We start from the raw sequence: 16,328 nt of genomic DNA on the forward strand, positions 1-16,328 counted from the left end.
GCACCCTCGACGACTTGGCCACAACGATGATGCCGAAGAAGAAGAAGGCAGAGCCTAGGGACTGGATGTCAAAGTTTAACAAGTGAAAGCTCAAATTAGATGTCGGCTCGCTTCTTTTTAGTCCTGGTTAATACCAAGTGAAAGCTTGGGACTAAATAACAAGGTTGAACGAAATGCAGAGGGTCTATTAGTCGAGGTGAATCCCATTTATCCTAGTCCAAGAACAACTAAATATAGGATTATTATCCTAGTTAAGCCCAATCCTTGCTGAAAAGTTGTAACAAACGCACCCTCACTCTAAAAAAAGATAAAAAGGGATTACACAACTAAGGCCAAATTAATCATTTAAGAAAAGTTTTCTCAAGTTTTTATTTATTATTTTGTTTGGGTCTGACTGAAATTTCGCAAAAAGTTTTAGTATGTGCTATTTACATATTTTTTATTAGTTTTTGTCTTTTGTTCTTTTTTAAATTATTTGGTTGAAAATTGAAAAAAGATATGAGAAGTAACTACGGATTTCACACAATGGGGGCAACTAAATTAACTAATAGTGTTTCTCCCTTGCATTACCCAATCCCGCAACTCGCAGCAGCAGCAGCAGCTGAGAAAAAACCAACAAACCTCCCACGCTACCACCACTCTTTCCCGTGGCGACCAACTCTCTAAAACTATAACCCTAACCTCTCTCTCTCTCTCTCTCTCTCTCTCTCTCACTGATTGCTAACTCCAACTCCAAGAAATGGCGTCGCTGCTTCACACAGCGTCCCGGTCCTCTCTCGCTTCTCGCGACTCTCTACGCCATCGCACTTACCTCCCCAACTACTCTCGCTCTCAAATCCCCATCCTGAATTACGTGGTAAGCCGCCGCAACCTTTTCGTTTTCTTGGTTCAAGAAATGCTTTAATTCTTGAATATTATCGCTAATTGGTTTCAGTTTCAATTCGAGCGATATTTTGGATAATATGATTTGAAATTTGTTGGTTCTGACTAATGTATTGCAGAGGTGTGGTGTGGGAGAGCCTCTCAAGTACGCAAATGGAAAGCCGTGCGTTCCACTCCTCAGGAGTGAAGATTTGGTGCCGAATTTTTCGGACACGAAAACACATTTGGTGAATGAAATTAGCAAGAATGATACCAGGCTCAGAATCTTTTCCGGCACTGCGAACCCTGCGCTGTCTCAGGTTTAGCTTTATACAAATTTTAACATTTAAGTTTGTCTATGTTTGTTTTATTGAATGGTAATTTTTTTATTCAAGGTCGACTTATTGAGTTTTAACAATTCATTTAGTGTTTTATGGATTGATCTGATGTAGATGCTTAGATACGAAAAGTTTCGCGTGCGATTGTTTGATTTTTATATGTTGCGGAAATAAGAATGTTAATAGTTATGGGACGAGTTACTAGTAACAGCTTGAGGGACACCTGCTCAGGATAAGATAGGGGAAAGTAGATACCAAAAGTATCGCGTTGCGATTCTTTGAGTTTTGGACCTTTTGGTTCTGCTGTAGTGTAGGAAGGACTTGGTAGAAGAGTTGTGAATCAGGGTTCACTTCTTTTTCATTGTTCATGTTTGTTGTGTTTCACTGATAATTTACAGTTGGAAACTCTCAGATTTACTTGGGAAAATATGAGGATAAAAAAACCCAAGGAAATTATGCATAGGATTCGTCCCTTGAAAAAAGAAAAAGAAAATGGTGATTTTGCAAAGGATTGCAATAAAAAATTGTGCAGGAAAACTGTCGGATTTCTATGTACTACTAGTTGACTTTATTTGGTTTTTCCTGAAAGTATAGAAGGAAACTGTTGGAAGGAGGTTATTGTGTTGGTGTAGTTTTCTGCTTTATATGTTTAGTTGTCAGTGCATTATGGTTAATAGTTATAATGACAAAGCTAGTGGGAAGAAGGTTTCATGAAAACAATCTAGATTCATGAAAATAATCGAAATTCATGAAAGCAAGCTAGTGTTTATTAGTTAGCGTGTCAAGATTTGTATGTACAAATGCTGTAGGTTATTGATTTTTTTTTTTTGTTACAGGAATGCGTAGTACCATCAACTTCCAATATATTTCAAAATACACCATTCTTCCTCGTTTAAGTAATGATTTGAGTTTCCTCTGTTTCTATAGCTCATGGTGATAGTCATTTGCATTACCCATGATTTTGGTGTTCATATGTTTGGAAAATGCATCCTTGTCTAGGAAATATAAATTTGAAGAAAAAAAATCTTCAATCACAAAAATTCTCTGGGAAATATACTGTTGGTAGATTTTAGAAAAATAATCTCTCGAGAGAATGTTTTCTTGATTATGCCATTTGACTTAACACAAAGAAGGGAAATTGTTTTTTTCTTTCCTTGTCTCTTAAGAAAACATTTCCTGACACACAAGCTGAAAAAATGCTCATATGTCCCAGGAAGTTGACCATTCAAACAAACATCAGAAAGTTTTTCTAATTAAGAAAACTTCTGCTTGGAACATTATTCCCCAAGGCAAACGTAGTCATAATGTATTGTAAACTTATTAACCATTTAGCACTGTGGTCTGACCAATTTTTTTTTATTTGATAGGAAATTGCTTGCTGCATGGGCCTGGAACTTGGAAGGATTAAGATCAAACGCTTTGCTGATGGAGAGATATATGTTCAGTTGCAAGAGAGTGTAAGAGGGTGTGATGTATATCTTGTGCAACCCACATGTCCTCCTGCAAATGAAAATCTTATGGAGCTTCTTGTCATGATTGATGCTTGTCGGAGGGCTTCAGCCAAGAATATCACTGCTGTGATTCCATATTTTGGCTATGCCAGGGCTGATAGAAAGGTAACTTCGTATTATCAGCAAGGACAGCTTTTCATCTTTGGTAAATTTGTACTTTCAGCATCAAAATATAGCTTAATGGTAATAGCTTATTCCTATTGTCCTAGTACAAAAATTCAATGAAGTATCTTGATGGAGAGTTATTACGAATATGCAAGTTAGATTGGTTAACTTGGAATTTAAGGTTTCTTAAGAAAGTTCAGGTCATTAACATTAAAATTGGATTCAAATATCATTTTTGCTTGAATTATTTCCGCAGATAGGTTGAGCTACACTATAGAATTATGAATAAGCAGAAGTTTAGAATGCTGAGTTGATAACATATATGCAAATGCATTCTGTAGTAAATTCCACAATGCCATAATTTTAGTTGAAATTGGTATGTAAACCAATTTTAGTTGAAATTGGTATGTAAACTAATTTTAAGTTCGAATTTGTTTTAATTATTATCTTAAATTGTTTTTGTTCCAGACTCAAGGGCGTGAATCTATTGCAGCCAAACTTGTTGCAAATTTGATTACAGAAGCAGGTGCAAATCGTGTTCTTGCATGTGATCTTCATTCTGGGCAGTCTATGGGATATTTTGATATTCCTGTGGATCATGTATATGGTCAGGTAATACCTGTAATACTATGCTCTATGCTCTCTTTTGTCTCATAATTCACGGACAGGGGGGTGTTGGACTCTTATAAGAATGTTACTTGGCCACCTGAATTAAAATCAAGTTGAAGTGACATAATATTTGTTAAATTGGCTGAAAGAGGTATTCCCTTGAATATATTTGTATCTGGACATCTTTTAAGGAAACAAATCTACAATGTTTTGATAAAATTCATTATGCTTGATTTAAGCTGTTTAAAGTATATATGCTTATTTACGAGTTGTCCTAGGTTCTTCCCTCGACTCCTGAGAGGCATATGATTCTAAATACTGTTGGTCATGAAGTTCGAATTGTTGGACATCTCCTCCTATGTGGTTCCCCTTCTTTATGACTTTTTTTTTTCTTATGTCCTAACAGCCTGTGATACTTGATTATCTTGCCAGCAAGACTATATACTCTGATGATTTGGTAGTGGTCTCACCCGATGTTGGGGGTGTTGCTAGAGCTCGTGCTTTCGCGAAAAAATTATCTGATGCTCCTTTAGCCATTGTTGATAAAAGACGTCACGGGCACAATGTGGCGGAGGTACGATCTATTCAGATGGGATTGACAACTATCTGATTTACCTCCCATGTTTGTCTTGTTCTTTCATTATATTTGAAGTAACACATGAAATTGCTGGAAAGGTAAATTGTTGTGAAACCTGAATGTTTTCACAATCACATTATCAAGCGATAAACCTGTGCAGACTGTGATGAACCAAGTTAATTTGAGAATGTTACATTTTCGAAAACAATCTGAAAAAGCTGTTACGTAACTCTAAATTAAGTTACTTAAAACATCCGTTAATGCACAACCTCCACCTCCTGCAAATTACAACACATAATCTAGGAAGTCCGAATCAATGGTACAACACATAATTTTTGAAATCATTTAAAAACTACCCCTCCTTTCTTTGACATCATTTGTAGTGTCAGCCTATTTTATCTGGGATATTATTCTTTGACATAACTTCAGATATCTTATTGTTGTTCTAACTGCTGTTTAGCTCTGAATCCTGACATAGCGCCAGTGTTGCTACTTTACTGTGAGAACATGATGACTTGATTGCATTTCTGTCATCTTTATTCTTTACCAGGACATTAAACTCCATTCACCTGAGCTATTACCACTTTTCTCACCCCTTGTGCTTACACACTGAAAATTATTGTTGAATGTGCCACTGTTCTGACAATCCTTTCTTTCTTTTTCTTCTTCTGTCTCTCTTCTCTCACTTTAATCTATGTCACAAGAAAAGGACAGTCATTCACATATGCATAAGTTTTATTTTTTGGGTTGCCACTGGAAACATATCTTGCAACTCATTTCTGTATCTCTTTTACAGGTGATGAATTTGATAGGTGATGTCAAGGGAAAAGTAGCAGTTATGGTGGATGACATGATTGACACAGCTGGTTAGTTTGTACATGCTCTAATCTGTTTACAAAATCGATCACAGGGAGTACCAAGAATGATATTACATAATATCGAACATTAAGATAAGGATGACAAGCCTAGCTCGTGATGGTAAAGCTATTCTCTGGAGAAATCGTAATCAACAAAAGAGGATATTGCGTATGATGCAAATGTTATGGAAAATAGAAATCATCATTAGCATAGTTAAATTAGAAATAGGGGGTAACAGGGGCTGAAAAGAACTATATATCTCTCTTATAAAAAGAAAAAAGTATATTTCAACCAATAGAAATTATAATAATAGTTTTTTCTGTGGATCGTAACCCTTGTCTTTTAACCCTAGGAAGTATTGCATTGTACTAGTTTAGATTTCATCTTCATAAATTTAACTTTTAAGGACATCTAACTGTAGATCATGATTGAAACAATTTTCCATTTTGATAAGAGAATTTATGTGCACAGCATTTTAATTGTATCTTGTAGGTTTGGATAAGTGGGTTATTCCTCGTTTGATAGTCTTTTATGTGGGTTTAACTTGAAAGTTCGTGCATAAGCCTATACACGGGATATCTGACAGTCTTGAAATCATCAAATCTTTGAAAGATGCCAAGGGAAGTTATCCCTGTCGTGGCCCCTCAATTTTGACTGTATGTTCATTTCACGCTTGAGTGGACCACATGCTGAGACCAGTATGAAATGTGCCTGCAGTCAACATGGGATAGTTGGCTCTTAGCACTGTTCCAAATCCAGTTATCGATTTACAATTTTGTACTTTTAAAGTCGTTAGTGCATGAGTTCTTGGTTGTGCATAAATAAATGCACAAAAATCCTTCTCGGTTATACAAAAGTCTTGTTTCACGAAACCAAAAGTTTGTTAACACAACCTGTCCTTTTAAATTTTAACCATCTTAGCTACAAATGCCACAAACAGTATTGACTCAGTGTCCAGGTTTTGAATTGATTGGTGTTATCATAATAGTTCCCTCTGTTATCAACTAGTCTTTGCAGTTATATCCTTGGTTGTTGCTCTTGTAAAAAAAAGTATCATTGTTTTGCTGTTGGGTTGTAGGGACTATTATGAAAGGTGCTGCTTTACTACACCAAGAGGGTGCCAGGGAAGTCTATGCATGTTGTACACATGCGGTTTTTAGGTATGTGGAATTTCTGTGCATGAATCTCTGCTTTCACTCTTATAATATGACGTATGGAGAGCGTTTTGAAGCAGAGGCTATGATCTTAATAATATCCACGGGAACCAACTACCATTTTTCTTTTATAATCTTATTCGGTACATATTGGCTTGACTTGGACAGAGTGTGTCTTTAGCATAAAAGGCATGGCTTGCCCTAAGCAACCCGGTGATCGCAGGAAAACCCTCTGTGGAAACATAGGTGGTGTGAGTGTTTATCTTGCAATCCTCAGAACACAAATTAGTGGGAGTTTAATGCACTCGGCCATGTACACATCTGTCCAAACATGCATTGTGATTATGTGAAAGTATCAAATAGAATATCCACAATGTCACTTCTAGTTGATTGACTTTTGAAGGAAAGAGTTTTAGAGCCCTTTTTTTTTTGTTCGTTCTCCCCTATTGTTATTTCTATGAGCCATTAGTCACTGTATACAGTAGCATGCTAGACTATTTACTTTTATCTGTTGTCTTTTTTTTCAGCCCTCCTGCTATAGAGAGGCTGTCGAGTGGTTTGTTTCAAGAGGTGATCATAACAAATACCATTCCAGTGTCGGAGCAGAATTATTTTCCCCAGCTAACTGTCTTGTCAGTAGCGAATCTTCTGGGCGAGACCATATGGCGTGTTCATGATGACTGCTCTGTGAGTAGCATATACCAATAAAATTTTGTTAATACGAATATGAAAGAAATTAGTTCATTCTCCCCTGTTATATAAACAAACCCAATTGATTTGTTTGTTCGTATGTATATGGCGATTAGCCTTTATAGAAAACCTTAATGGAATCAGTTTTAAACCATTTGGGTCATGTTTTAAACCATTTGGTTCTAGCTCTATACTTCCCCCCTTTAGGTCTTTTATTAATCAAATGTTTACATAGTTTTTACCATTTAAGTGGGGAAAACAATGCTGGATCACTGAGAGTTTTCGTTTTGAATTTTTCTCAGGGTGGCTATGAACCCTATTCCACCTTGGGCATTGATTGATCGAATTCATGGCGGTGTGCCCTCCCAGCTTCTGTTACTGCCGTATAGCTAGCTACCTTGTCGGAAACAGGATTGTCAATAGAAAAGTAAAGGTTTTCTAGAGAGAGACGCATGCTCCAGAGATTGTTGTTTCGGAACTTTATACGACTGAAGGTTGATGGTTTTGTGATAGAGAATCAGCATTGTTGTTGTTGTATGATATCACTGTTTGACCCTGTAAGTTGCCATTTTGTTGAGTAATCAGTCATATTCCGCTTACCTTACATATGATATACTCGAGTTTCTGCATTCGATCTTCCCGCCACATAAGTCGGTGTTATTCACACCAACAACAGAAACAACACATCACTGCAGTTTTCATAGATGTCATTCTCATGTGACAGCGAAATCAACGGTTGGAAGAGGGACTTGGGATCGGAATGGTTAGACGAAGGGGAGAAGTTGGAGGGATGGTGGGTGGAGTCGAAGAAGCCGCCATGGTAGTCATGGTAGTCATGGCATGAAAGCTTCGCAGACTCGTTAAGGGGATTTGGTTACATGTTTAAAAAGAGATTTGGGTGTTTGGTTACAAAGATACAAATTGTTAAGAGAAATTCACGATGACATGTTTCTTAAAAGGATAAATTGTACTCTTTTTTTCTTTTTTTTTTTTTTGGAGAAAAAAAGGATAAATTATATTTTAATTCCCAAGTTTTGGATCAATTGAAATTATTATTAAGGGAGAAAAAGAGTTCTAAATTTTTACAATACTTAGAAGAGAGGGGGGGGGGGAGTTTTGTACTCGAGACACATGAGTGGAAATTCAACATCCTATTCACTAGGATTGGATCATATGCAATATTTTTTTTAAACATCAATTTCATACATTTACTTACTTTTTCATTCATTACATATATCCGTTAAAAATCTGTTAAGTTAACCGTTAAATGATGACATGTCAACAGTGAATTTCACTTTTGTACTAACATGGCTGCATGGTTGGCCCTAAGCATAAGGGCCTATGCAAAACTTAAGGGGAGGCCCTTTATTTTTAATGCTATATTCTCTTTATTATTTATTATTTTTTTAGTTTTGTTTTCGTGCAAAACTTAAATGGAGATACTTTATTTTAATGATGTATTTTTTGTTATTTATTAGTTTTTAATTTTGTTATTATAGGTTGGCAAACAAAAATTAAGTTTGTTTTAGTGAAATTGAGTGTTTCCTACCTTCAAAAGATCGTGAGTTCGAACCGGGTTGCATGTTTTTATGTATATTTCTCGGCTTAATAAGTTTATAAACTTACAAAACTTAAAAATAACAAAGCAAAACCACAACGAGCTGAACGTAGCTCATGCACGAAAAGGCAGAAAACCTAAACCACTGGCACTGGTAGAGAACTTTGGTATTATCTTGCACATTCTAATATATGTACACATGTATATGTGTGCATGTAAAGAAAATTAAAGGTATCTTCCAAATTGGGGACCCTGTGTGGTAGCATCTCTAAGAGCAGGACTAAAGAGTGTGTATTCAATTGTGATTCCAAGAGATTTAAATCCTTGATAAATTAATATGAGTTGACGTTGTCGGTTAGTAGAGGATTAGAATAGTGATAACTTGGAATATTAGTTGTTCAGTGGAATTATGAAATTAGTTTTAGATTGACGTCATAAAGTGATAGATTGATGTAAAGTTTTAGTTTCTCAGTTTTTTATTTAGTGGTGACTTCTTCAAAGAGGACAAAGAGGACTTGATTATTTTAGATTCGGAGATATAAGCAATGCAGGTATGAATTGATAAAAATACTTGGAAGAGTATTAAATTTAAGTTGAACCCCCCTCAGGATATTTGAGATGGGATCTAAATACTTGATATTGATGACATAATATTTGGCACATGCACCCTACCTCAACTCCTTAATTTTCACTCTATTTTTTGCTCTATGGTTTGATTTTGAAGATATGCACAGTCGATTATAAATTATGAGCGGGAGTGAAGAGGGTGAAAGGGTGGGGGAGAAGGAGCTGGACGGGAAACGAAAAGGGAAGAGATGGAGAAAAAGGAGTAGAGATAGTTTGACTAAAGAAAAAGGGAGAGAAAAAACACTTCTAGAAAATAAGACAAAGAAAAAAAAGACAAAGAAAAATAATTTTTATTAATTATCCTGCTATTCAGTACGAAACTACATCAAACACTTCACTAAGTTAGTCCAGCTTAATTTATTTTAAGTTAATCTAGCTTAGTCCTTGAAGCTCATTCAGTTCGAAATAGTCCGGTGCAACAAATGCAACATAAGTGTACTAAATTGGCTACCAGACCCATCCATCATAACATTGCACAATAATATTTCACAATTATTAGTTCAACATATATTAATATCATATGTTTCAACTTTCATATATTAACAAAAATTCACAACCCCAAAGTAATCACAACCACAACCCCAATATCCAGTACAGAATAATTCACAACCCCAATATAATTAATCCTAATCACAGTCCCAATAATTCACCCTCACAAATTGAAAACCCTAATTTAATTTCAAAATCCCCACATCGAAATCTTAATTACAATTAAAAATCCCCAAATCGAAAACCTAATTCCATTTCAGAGTCCCCAAATCAAAATGCTAATTCAATTTCAAAAACCACAATTTTGTAAAATTTTGAAACCCTAATCCCTATTTAAAATCCCAAATTGAAACCCTAATTAAACGAATTAGGGTAAAACTTCTACCTTCTATAGTGGGAATGGGCGTTAGAAGTGAAAATTCTCACCTCTATTTCATGAAGAGACTAAGAAGGAGAGGGAGAGAGATAGTTACTCTTCATTGTATGGTGTGTGGTGTGGTGTGGATAGAGGAGGAGAGACCCTTGGAGTTGAAAGAGAGCGTCGGTCGAAGTTAAGAGAGAAGGCGAAGTCGTTGATTCGAGTCCAGACAGAATAAAATTGAGATCAGGTCGAGAGAGAAGGGATTGATTGAACGGTTGAGATTAAATCTCAACTAATATGACAGCGACAATAGTTTATAATCTTATAATATATTATATAATTTAAATGAGAATTGCTATTAGCACTTCAAAAATCTCATTTTAGACTCCTAACAAGTAGGGCTGGTTCGGGTTGGGATCCCAATCCGAAATCCCTAACCCAAATCCCAAACCAAAACATTTCGGGATGTGATTTTATATCCCGAAACCAAACTGAAACTATTCATTTCTCGAAAGTGTTTCGGGATTTTCTGATGCTGCTATGTTGCTAGAATTAGACAAGGAAAGCTCTACTGTGGTCTACTTCATTCTACAAAATTTCTATTTCAAATCTTTCTCAAGTCGTTTGAATATTAGTGAGAATGCTCCTGCAATTAACATAGAACCATATCTTATACATTTTCCTTTGCAAAACATTTGGAGAGAAGATACTTTGACAAAACACATAGAACCATATCCTGCATGCAGGTCCTGCACTTACCCACCCTAATTCGAAACCCACAGTCCTCAAACCCTCACACATTCGACAAAATACTTAGAAATCAAGTTAATCAACATGAAAATTGACCCTAAACACTAAAGAACAAAACCCCAGTGAAAATCAGAAACCCTTACCTGGATTTTGGGACTCGATTGGTGTCAGATTTGAGTCCTCCTTTCTGCGTCTGTGTGAGTCAATGGAGGAGTGGCGTGAGTTGATGGAGAACGAGGAGCGGCGTGGATTCGACGAAGGAGCGGAGCGGCGGGAGTGTTAGAGAGACTGAGAGACCTAACAAATGACCTAACTCAATGGGCGGTTGAATTAGATCTTAACAAATCCAATGGTTCAAGTAATTTCTAATTAAAAATTAAAAATAAATAAATATATATATATAATATTCGGTTCGTTTCGGGATTACCGAACGCTTTCAAAGCTGTGGTTGAATCCCAAACCGAAACTTTCGGGTACCGAATTTTTCGGGAAATTCGGTTCGGGCATTTTTGAGTCAAATTTTGGGATGGGTTCAGGACGATTTGGGATTTTCTGGAAAAAATTTCACCCCTACTAACAAGTGTATTTTTCTTTCTAATTATATTTGGAGTGCCAAATGAGATTTTTGAAGTGTTAATAACAATTCCCATTTGAATTAAAAAATACACACACACACACACACACACACCCTTTTATGCAAAGGGATTTTGTTTCAAAAAATGGTGATTAGGTGTGGGGCCCATTCCACATCGAACTTTAAAAATCCGAATCATCTATTTTATAAGTCTCGATTCATAGATCATTTTCGAAAAAAATTCAAGTTAATCCGAAATCATTTGCCTATTTAATTACCAAGAAAAAATTTCATTGTTTCTTATATAATAAAGTATTTGTTAATTTTTTTTTTAATCAAATTAGATATTTTAAATATTTTCAATTTGATTAATATTTTACAAGAATAATCTATGAGGTGCAATAGACAATTCAGATTCCATATGTTGTGCCCCACAACCAATCCTCATTTTTATAAAAAAAAAAAAATTAGATCCGATAACGTGCAAGAATTTTTTGGTTTCGATTACTGAGAGGTTTGATATTATCGGTTCGGTTTTTTTTGGAGCTGAGTTAGGTACGAATCGGTCGATTTTTTCCAGCCGTACCAAAGACCCGCCAGCAAAGCCCAACATCTCTCTACTTGTCCAAACTTCTAAACACTCTCCCTCTTATCATTTGCTCCTCAAACCCTCCATTTAGGGTTTGTTTGCGCCAAATTCCCGCCAAGAACCTACACTTCAGATTCAACAATTTTCTCGAGAAAATCCGAGAATTTCCGAGAAAGTGAAAGGAAAAGCATGGGCAAAGACGACGAAGAAATGAGGGGAGAGATAGAGGAGCGGTTGATAAACGAGGAGTACAAGATATGGAAGAAGAACACTCCATTTTTGTACGATCTGGTCATAACCCATGCCCTAGAATGGCCATCGCTTACTGTGGAGTGGCTTCCCGACCGAGAGGAGCCTCCGGGGAAGGACTATTCGGTGCAGAAGATGATTTTGGGGACCCACACCTCCGAGAACGAGCCGAATTACCTTATGCTCGCTCAGGTTCAGCTGCCGTTGGAGGACGCCGAGAACGATGCGCGGCATTATGATGATGATCGAGCTGAGGTTGGGGGTTTCGGTTGCGCCAACGGAAAGGTAATGCTTGATTTTGTGGTCTGAGTTGTTAATTTTGGCGGTGAAGAACATGAACAATTCGTACTGATTTGTTAAAGACTTCAAATTTGGGGGTTTTGGATTGTGGGCCTGTTCGGGGGTGTAGAGAAAGTGCTAGGAAATCCTATAAATTTTGAATCTTTTTTTTGTCCGAAATTCTGTCATGTTTGTTAGAGATAAAAAGCAATTACTGGATTCTAAATCAATTGTAAACTTGAAAGAAAATGGAAAAGTTCATTATGTTTTAGTCATTACTAAGGTTTGATTTTTAGAAGAAGTTGTTCTATGCGTAAAATAAAGGAAGAATTGAATAGAAACGAAATTGGGTGTGTCCGAAAACGAGAAAACACACCAGCTTTCTGAATTGTGTTCCAAGTTGACTCCAGAAGACAGGATTGCACCTGTTTGAATAACAAAGGTACTACTGGCTATTGGTATAACCGTCCCTAGAATTACAGAACCAAAAACATTGTCTATTAGCGAGTGGTTCATGCTCTGGTTGGGATTCATTACAGGTCCAAAAGCATTGTCTATTAGCAAGTGGTTCATGCTCTGGTCGGGATTCATGAGCTGCTCGCAGCCCATATGACACTCTAATAACTGAACCGAAGTACCATTGTTTGGCATATGATGTAGATATCTATATCATTCTGTGTCTAAATGGACTCAAGTATGTGGTCTTACATTTTCTTGCAGGTGCAAATAATCCAGCAAATAAATCATGATGGAGAGGTTAATCGGGCTCGTTATATGCCTCAGAATCCATTTATTATTGCCACAAAGACTGTCAATGCTGAAGTTTTTGTGTTTGATTATAGCAAACATCCATCTAAGCCTCCCGTAGATGGTGCATGCAGTCCTGATTTGAGGCTGAGGGGCCACAGCACTGAAGGATATGGTTTGTCGTGGAGTAAGTTCAAGCAGGGTCATTTACTCAGTGGTTCTGATGATGCTCAGATATGCCTATGGGATATTAATGCGACTGCTAAGAACAAAACCCTTGAAGCTATGCAGATATTTAAGGTATGCCTCGACATCTATGTATAGAGAGATATGAATCTTATCAAAGCATGTGTGAAATTGTAATATAGATGATTGTGCACAGATGTTGCTATTATTTAATGTAAAGAAAAAGCTACAATTTCATGTGTACCAGAGGAAGGCTATCATTAAACATGACGGCTGCGGTGTGTTGATTTGGATGCAATAAGATAGCACTTCATAGGAAAATACTTGTATATAGTTGCTACTTCTCTGCATCTTATATGTAAAAGTTTTCTGTTGTTTGAAATGGTTACTGGATTAGGTTCATGAAGGTGTAGTAGAAGATGTAGCATGGCATTTGAGGCATGAAAACTTATTTGGTTCTGTTGGCGATGATCAATACCTTCTTATATGGGATATCCGGACTCCATCGGTTACCAAGCCTGTCCAATCTGTAGTTGCTCATCAAAGTGAGGTGAGTGATGTGAATATTCTCTTGTTGGTACAGATAAGTTATGTTTATGCATCTAACATTTAAACGTCAATCTTGGTATAGTTAGGCCTGTTCGTGTATTATTTGTGTTCTAATATTTGAATTTATATGTTTTGATTGCTGTAAATTAGTGCCCTTAGCTGATCAGTACTGTAATTTGGTTAAATTGAAAAGCATGGTGACAATCTGGAGATATTTTGTGGAACCCGGAGGGATTGAGACAACAATAGCTATTCAGGAAAGCTAGGATGCCAGCTTTAACCATAATTATTGACATTTCTGTAATAAAAAGGGAAAATTTGTATTAGTGACATTTCGGCACTACTTAGATGGCTTGGTCAATTTGTTGCAATGAAATTTAACCTTATTGCAGGTTGTGGGATACCTAATTGAAACAAGCATGCAATCATTGTTGAGATAGTTATGCTGTATTTAGATGTGAATCATCTTTGTGGGCAAAGGTCTCTCCTGTGATTTTCTTCTAGACTCTCGAGCTCCTAACTTTGTGTAGAACAATATATCCGTTACACTTTTGCAAATTTGTGAGGTTTATAGTTTTCTTTATCTGATATTGTAATGGGTTAGTTCTTTACATGAATATTTATCATTAGAAAGTTGGGACAATTATGGAGTAGTTTGTTTATGTGATATTTTTTTCAGGTTAACTGTTTGGCTTTCAATCCCTTCAATGAATGGGTTGTTGCAACTGGATCTACTGACAAAACTGTTAAGTTGTTCGATCTACGCAAAATCAATACTGCACTCCACACCTTTGATTGTCATAAGTAAGGATCCTCCCCTGGATGTCATAAGTTTGGATGTTCTAAATTATCTTAGCTGCAATCCATCTATAGATCTGATATCAAATGTTTTTTCCGTGGTGTTTCAGGGAGGAGGTTTTCCAAGTTGGTTGGAATCCAAAGAATGAAACTATCTTAGCTTCTTGTTGTCTTGGTAGGAGACTCATGGTGTGGGATCTTAGCAGGTATTCCTTGAATAACCCATTGTCATATTTTATTTTTGTTATACAAGGAGAGGCGATCTCCACTCCAACTTGTTCTATACTAACTGAAATCAAAATGTTTCAAGTGCCTGTTCTGGTGAAAGCATTTCGGCTATGGCTCTAGATTAGTGGTTTAGTTGGGAAACCGGATAGTAAGAGCTTCAATAGATGCGTGACGAAAATAATTACAGAAGTATGGGTTTTAGGCATCAGACCACATGGAGGGATCATCTCTTAACAGTTGAAGTGCCACGTATATTTGAGCAGGCACTTACAGCCGGGCTTGTTCAAGCTTGCTGGTTATACATGGTCCTAACCAAAAAGAGTAGCCAAACTAAAATATAAGTGCACATAAAACAGAAGCCTTGAGTTAATGAAGCCAATGGAGACCTCAGATTAGAAGACTAAGATATGGTTGACCACACAATAACAAATATCCAAGTGCCAATTCCTCTTGAATATTTCATCTGATCTCACAATTGATGTTTCAGCAAATTTTGTCATAAGCATCAATAAATGCTTTTCAATACAACAAAGAAACCCCATGGAAACAAAATTTAGAAGTGACACTGGCAAAACCAGGGGTATGGAGGACTATTTTAGGGGGGGAAAAAAAACCCGTCATGGTCAATACCATTAAGCCAGTTCTGCCCCTCACATGTCCCAATTCACAATGCTACAAGAACAAAGATTTAGTTACTAGTGGTATGATAGCTTAAATATGAGGAATTCCAGGATATATGTATATGTGTCTTTGCCGTGTGTTTCTTCTAATTTTCGGATTTAACTGATGTGTTCAGAGTTGTGTCTTTTTGTGCTTAATTTGTAATAAAGAGAGAATCTTCGGACATGGGTTGAAGAAGCATCCACACCTGTATATTATGATGTCCTAGTAACTAGTTTTGATCATTGTGTACTATATATTATATTTGCATGAGAGCAAATCTTAACCTAGATGTCTTACAGAATCGATGAAGAGCAGACACCCGAGGATGCAGAAGATGGCCCCCCAGAGTTGCTTTTTATTCATGGGGGTCACACCAGCAAAATATCTGATTTTTCGTGGAACCCCTGTGAAGATTGGGTTATTTCTAGCGTCGCTGAAGATAACATACTCCAAATATGGCAGATGGCAGAGAACATTTACCATGACGAAGATGATTTACCTGAAGAACCGGCAAAGCCCTAGTGTAATTTCCAATACTTAGCCAAATGTAGTCGGTAGAAGGTAATTAGGGAAGGGGGCATGCAGCACGCTTTGTTTATTTATGTTTATCTGTAATTTTCTTATTTTCTGACCCATGCTTAGAAGCTAATTGAGGATTTGTGTTTTCTTTACCTAGTCCGACGAGCGATGTATTTGACCCATGCTTAGTAATTATATGCAGTACTCCGGCATGGAAGTAATTTTCCAGTGAAACTTTGTACTATTTTTCGGTCCAGTGAAAAACCAAGTCTGCATATTAAGAGATGGTTTTCCATGAAGCACCAAGTACTTCCTAGTTTGAATAAGCACATTTTTATCCATTTCTGACGAAATACTGGCATGGTTTGTGGTTATTTGAAAGTGCTTTTTGAGAAAATCTCAAAGTGCTTCGAGCATTCCACCAAACTGTTGTTGGGTATGTTGTCTCATTTTATTTTT

At 36.6% G+C, this 16,328-nt stretch overlaps 2 protein-coding genes across 2 annotated transcripts; both read left to right on the forward strand.

The window, feature by feature from the left end:
• The first annotated feature begins 555 nt into the window (after positions 1–555).
• Positions 556–7,314, forward strand: LOC137735691 (ribose-phosphate pyrophosphokinase 1-like). The gene is made up of 9 exons (XM_068475135.1): positions 556–856; positions 1,002–1,181; positions 2,567–2,815; positions 3,284–3,427; positions 3,831–3,998; positions 4,798–4,867; positions 5,938–6,019; positions 6,541–6,700; positions 7,006–7,314. Exons 1-9 carry the CDS (start codon positions 740–742, stop codon positions 7,042–7,044), a joined length of 1,209 nt encoding a protein of 402 aa, XP_068331236.1. The 5' UTR covers positions 556–739; the 3' UTR covers positions 7,045–7,314.
• Positions 7,315–11,668: 4,354 nt separating this feature from the next.
• On the forward strand, positions 11,669–16,150 carry LOC137735692 (WD-40 repeat-containing protein MSI1-like). Its single transcript, XM_068475137.1, has 6 exons — positions 11,669–12,185; positions 12,900–13,226; positions 13,510–13,662; positions 14,341–14,465; positions 14,570–14,665; positions 15,650–16,150. Exons 1-6 carry the CDS (start codon positions 11,841–11,843, stop codon positions 15,870–15,872), a joined length of 1,269 nt encoding a protein of 422 aa, XP_068331238.1. The 5' UTR covers positions 11,669–11,840; the 3' UTR covers positions 15,873–16,150.
• The last annotated feature ends 178 nt before the right edge of the window (positions 16,151–16,328 follow it).

Source organism: Pyrus communis, chromosome 5 (assembly GCF_963583255.1).
Source record: "Pyrus communis chromosome 5, drPyrComm1.1, whole genome shotgun sequence".
NCBI classification, from domain to species: Eukaryota; Viridiplantae; Streptophyta; class Magnoliopsida; order Rosales; family Rosaceae; genus Pyrus; species Pyrus communis.

What these genes read in the sequence shown, in the direction of transcription:
- LOC137735691 (XM_068475135.1), top strand. Translation starts at nt 740, where the DNA reads ATGGCGTCGCTGCTTCACACAGCGTCCCGGTCCTCTCTCGCTTCTCGC. An exon ending in CGAACCCTGCGCTGTCTCAG is followed by an intron (nt 1,182 to 2,566) that starts GTTTAGCTTTAT and finishes TTTATTTGATAG; the next exon opens with GAAATTGCTTGCTGCATGGG. An exon ending in TGGATCATGTATATGGTCAG is followed by an intron (nt 3,428 to 3,830) that starts GTAATACCTGTA and finishes ATGTCCTAACAG; the next exon opens with CCTGTGATACTTGATTATCT.
- LOC137735692 (XM_068475137.1), top strand. Translation starts at nt 11,841, where the DNA reads ATGGGCAAAGACGACGAAGAAATGAGGGGAGAGATAGAGGAGCGGTTG. An exon ending in TAGTTGCTCATCAAAGTGAG is followed by an intron (nt 13,663 to 14,340) that starts GTGAGTGATGTG and finishes TATTTTTTTCAG; the next exon opens with GTTAACTGTTTGGCTTTCAA. An exon ending in ATGGTGTGGGATCTTAGCAG is followed by an intron (nt 14,666 to 15,649) that starts GTATTCCTTGAA and finishes GATGTCTTACAG; the next exon opens with AATCGATGAAGAGCAGACAC.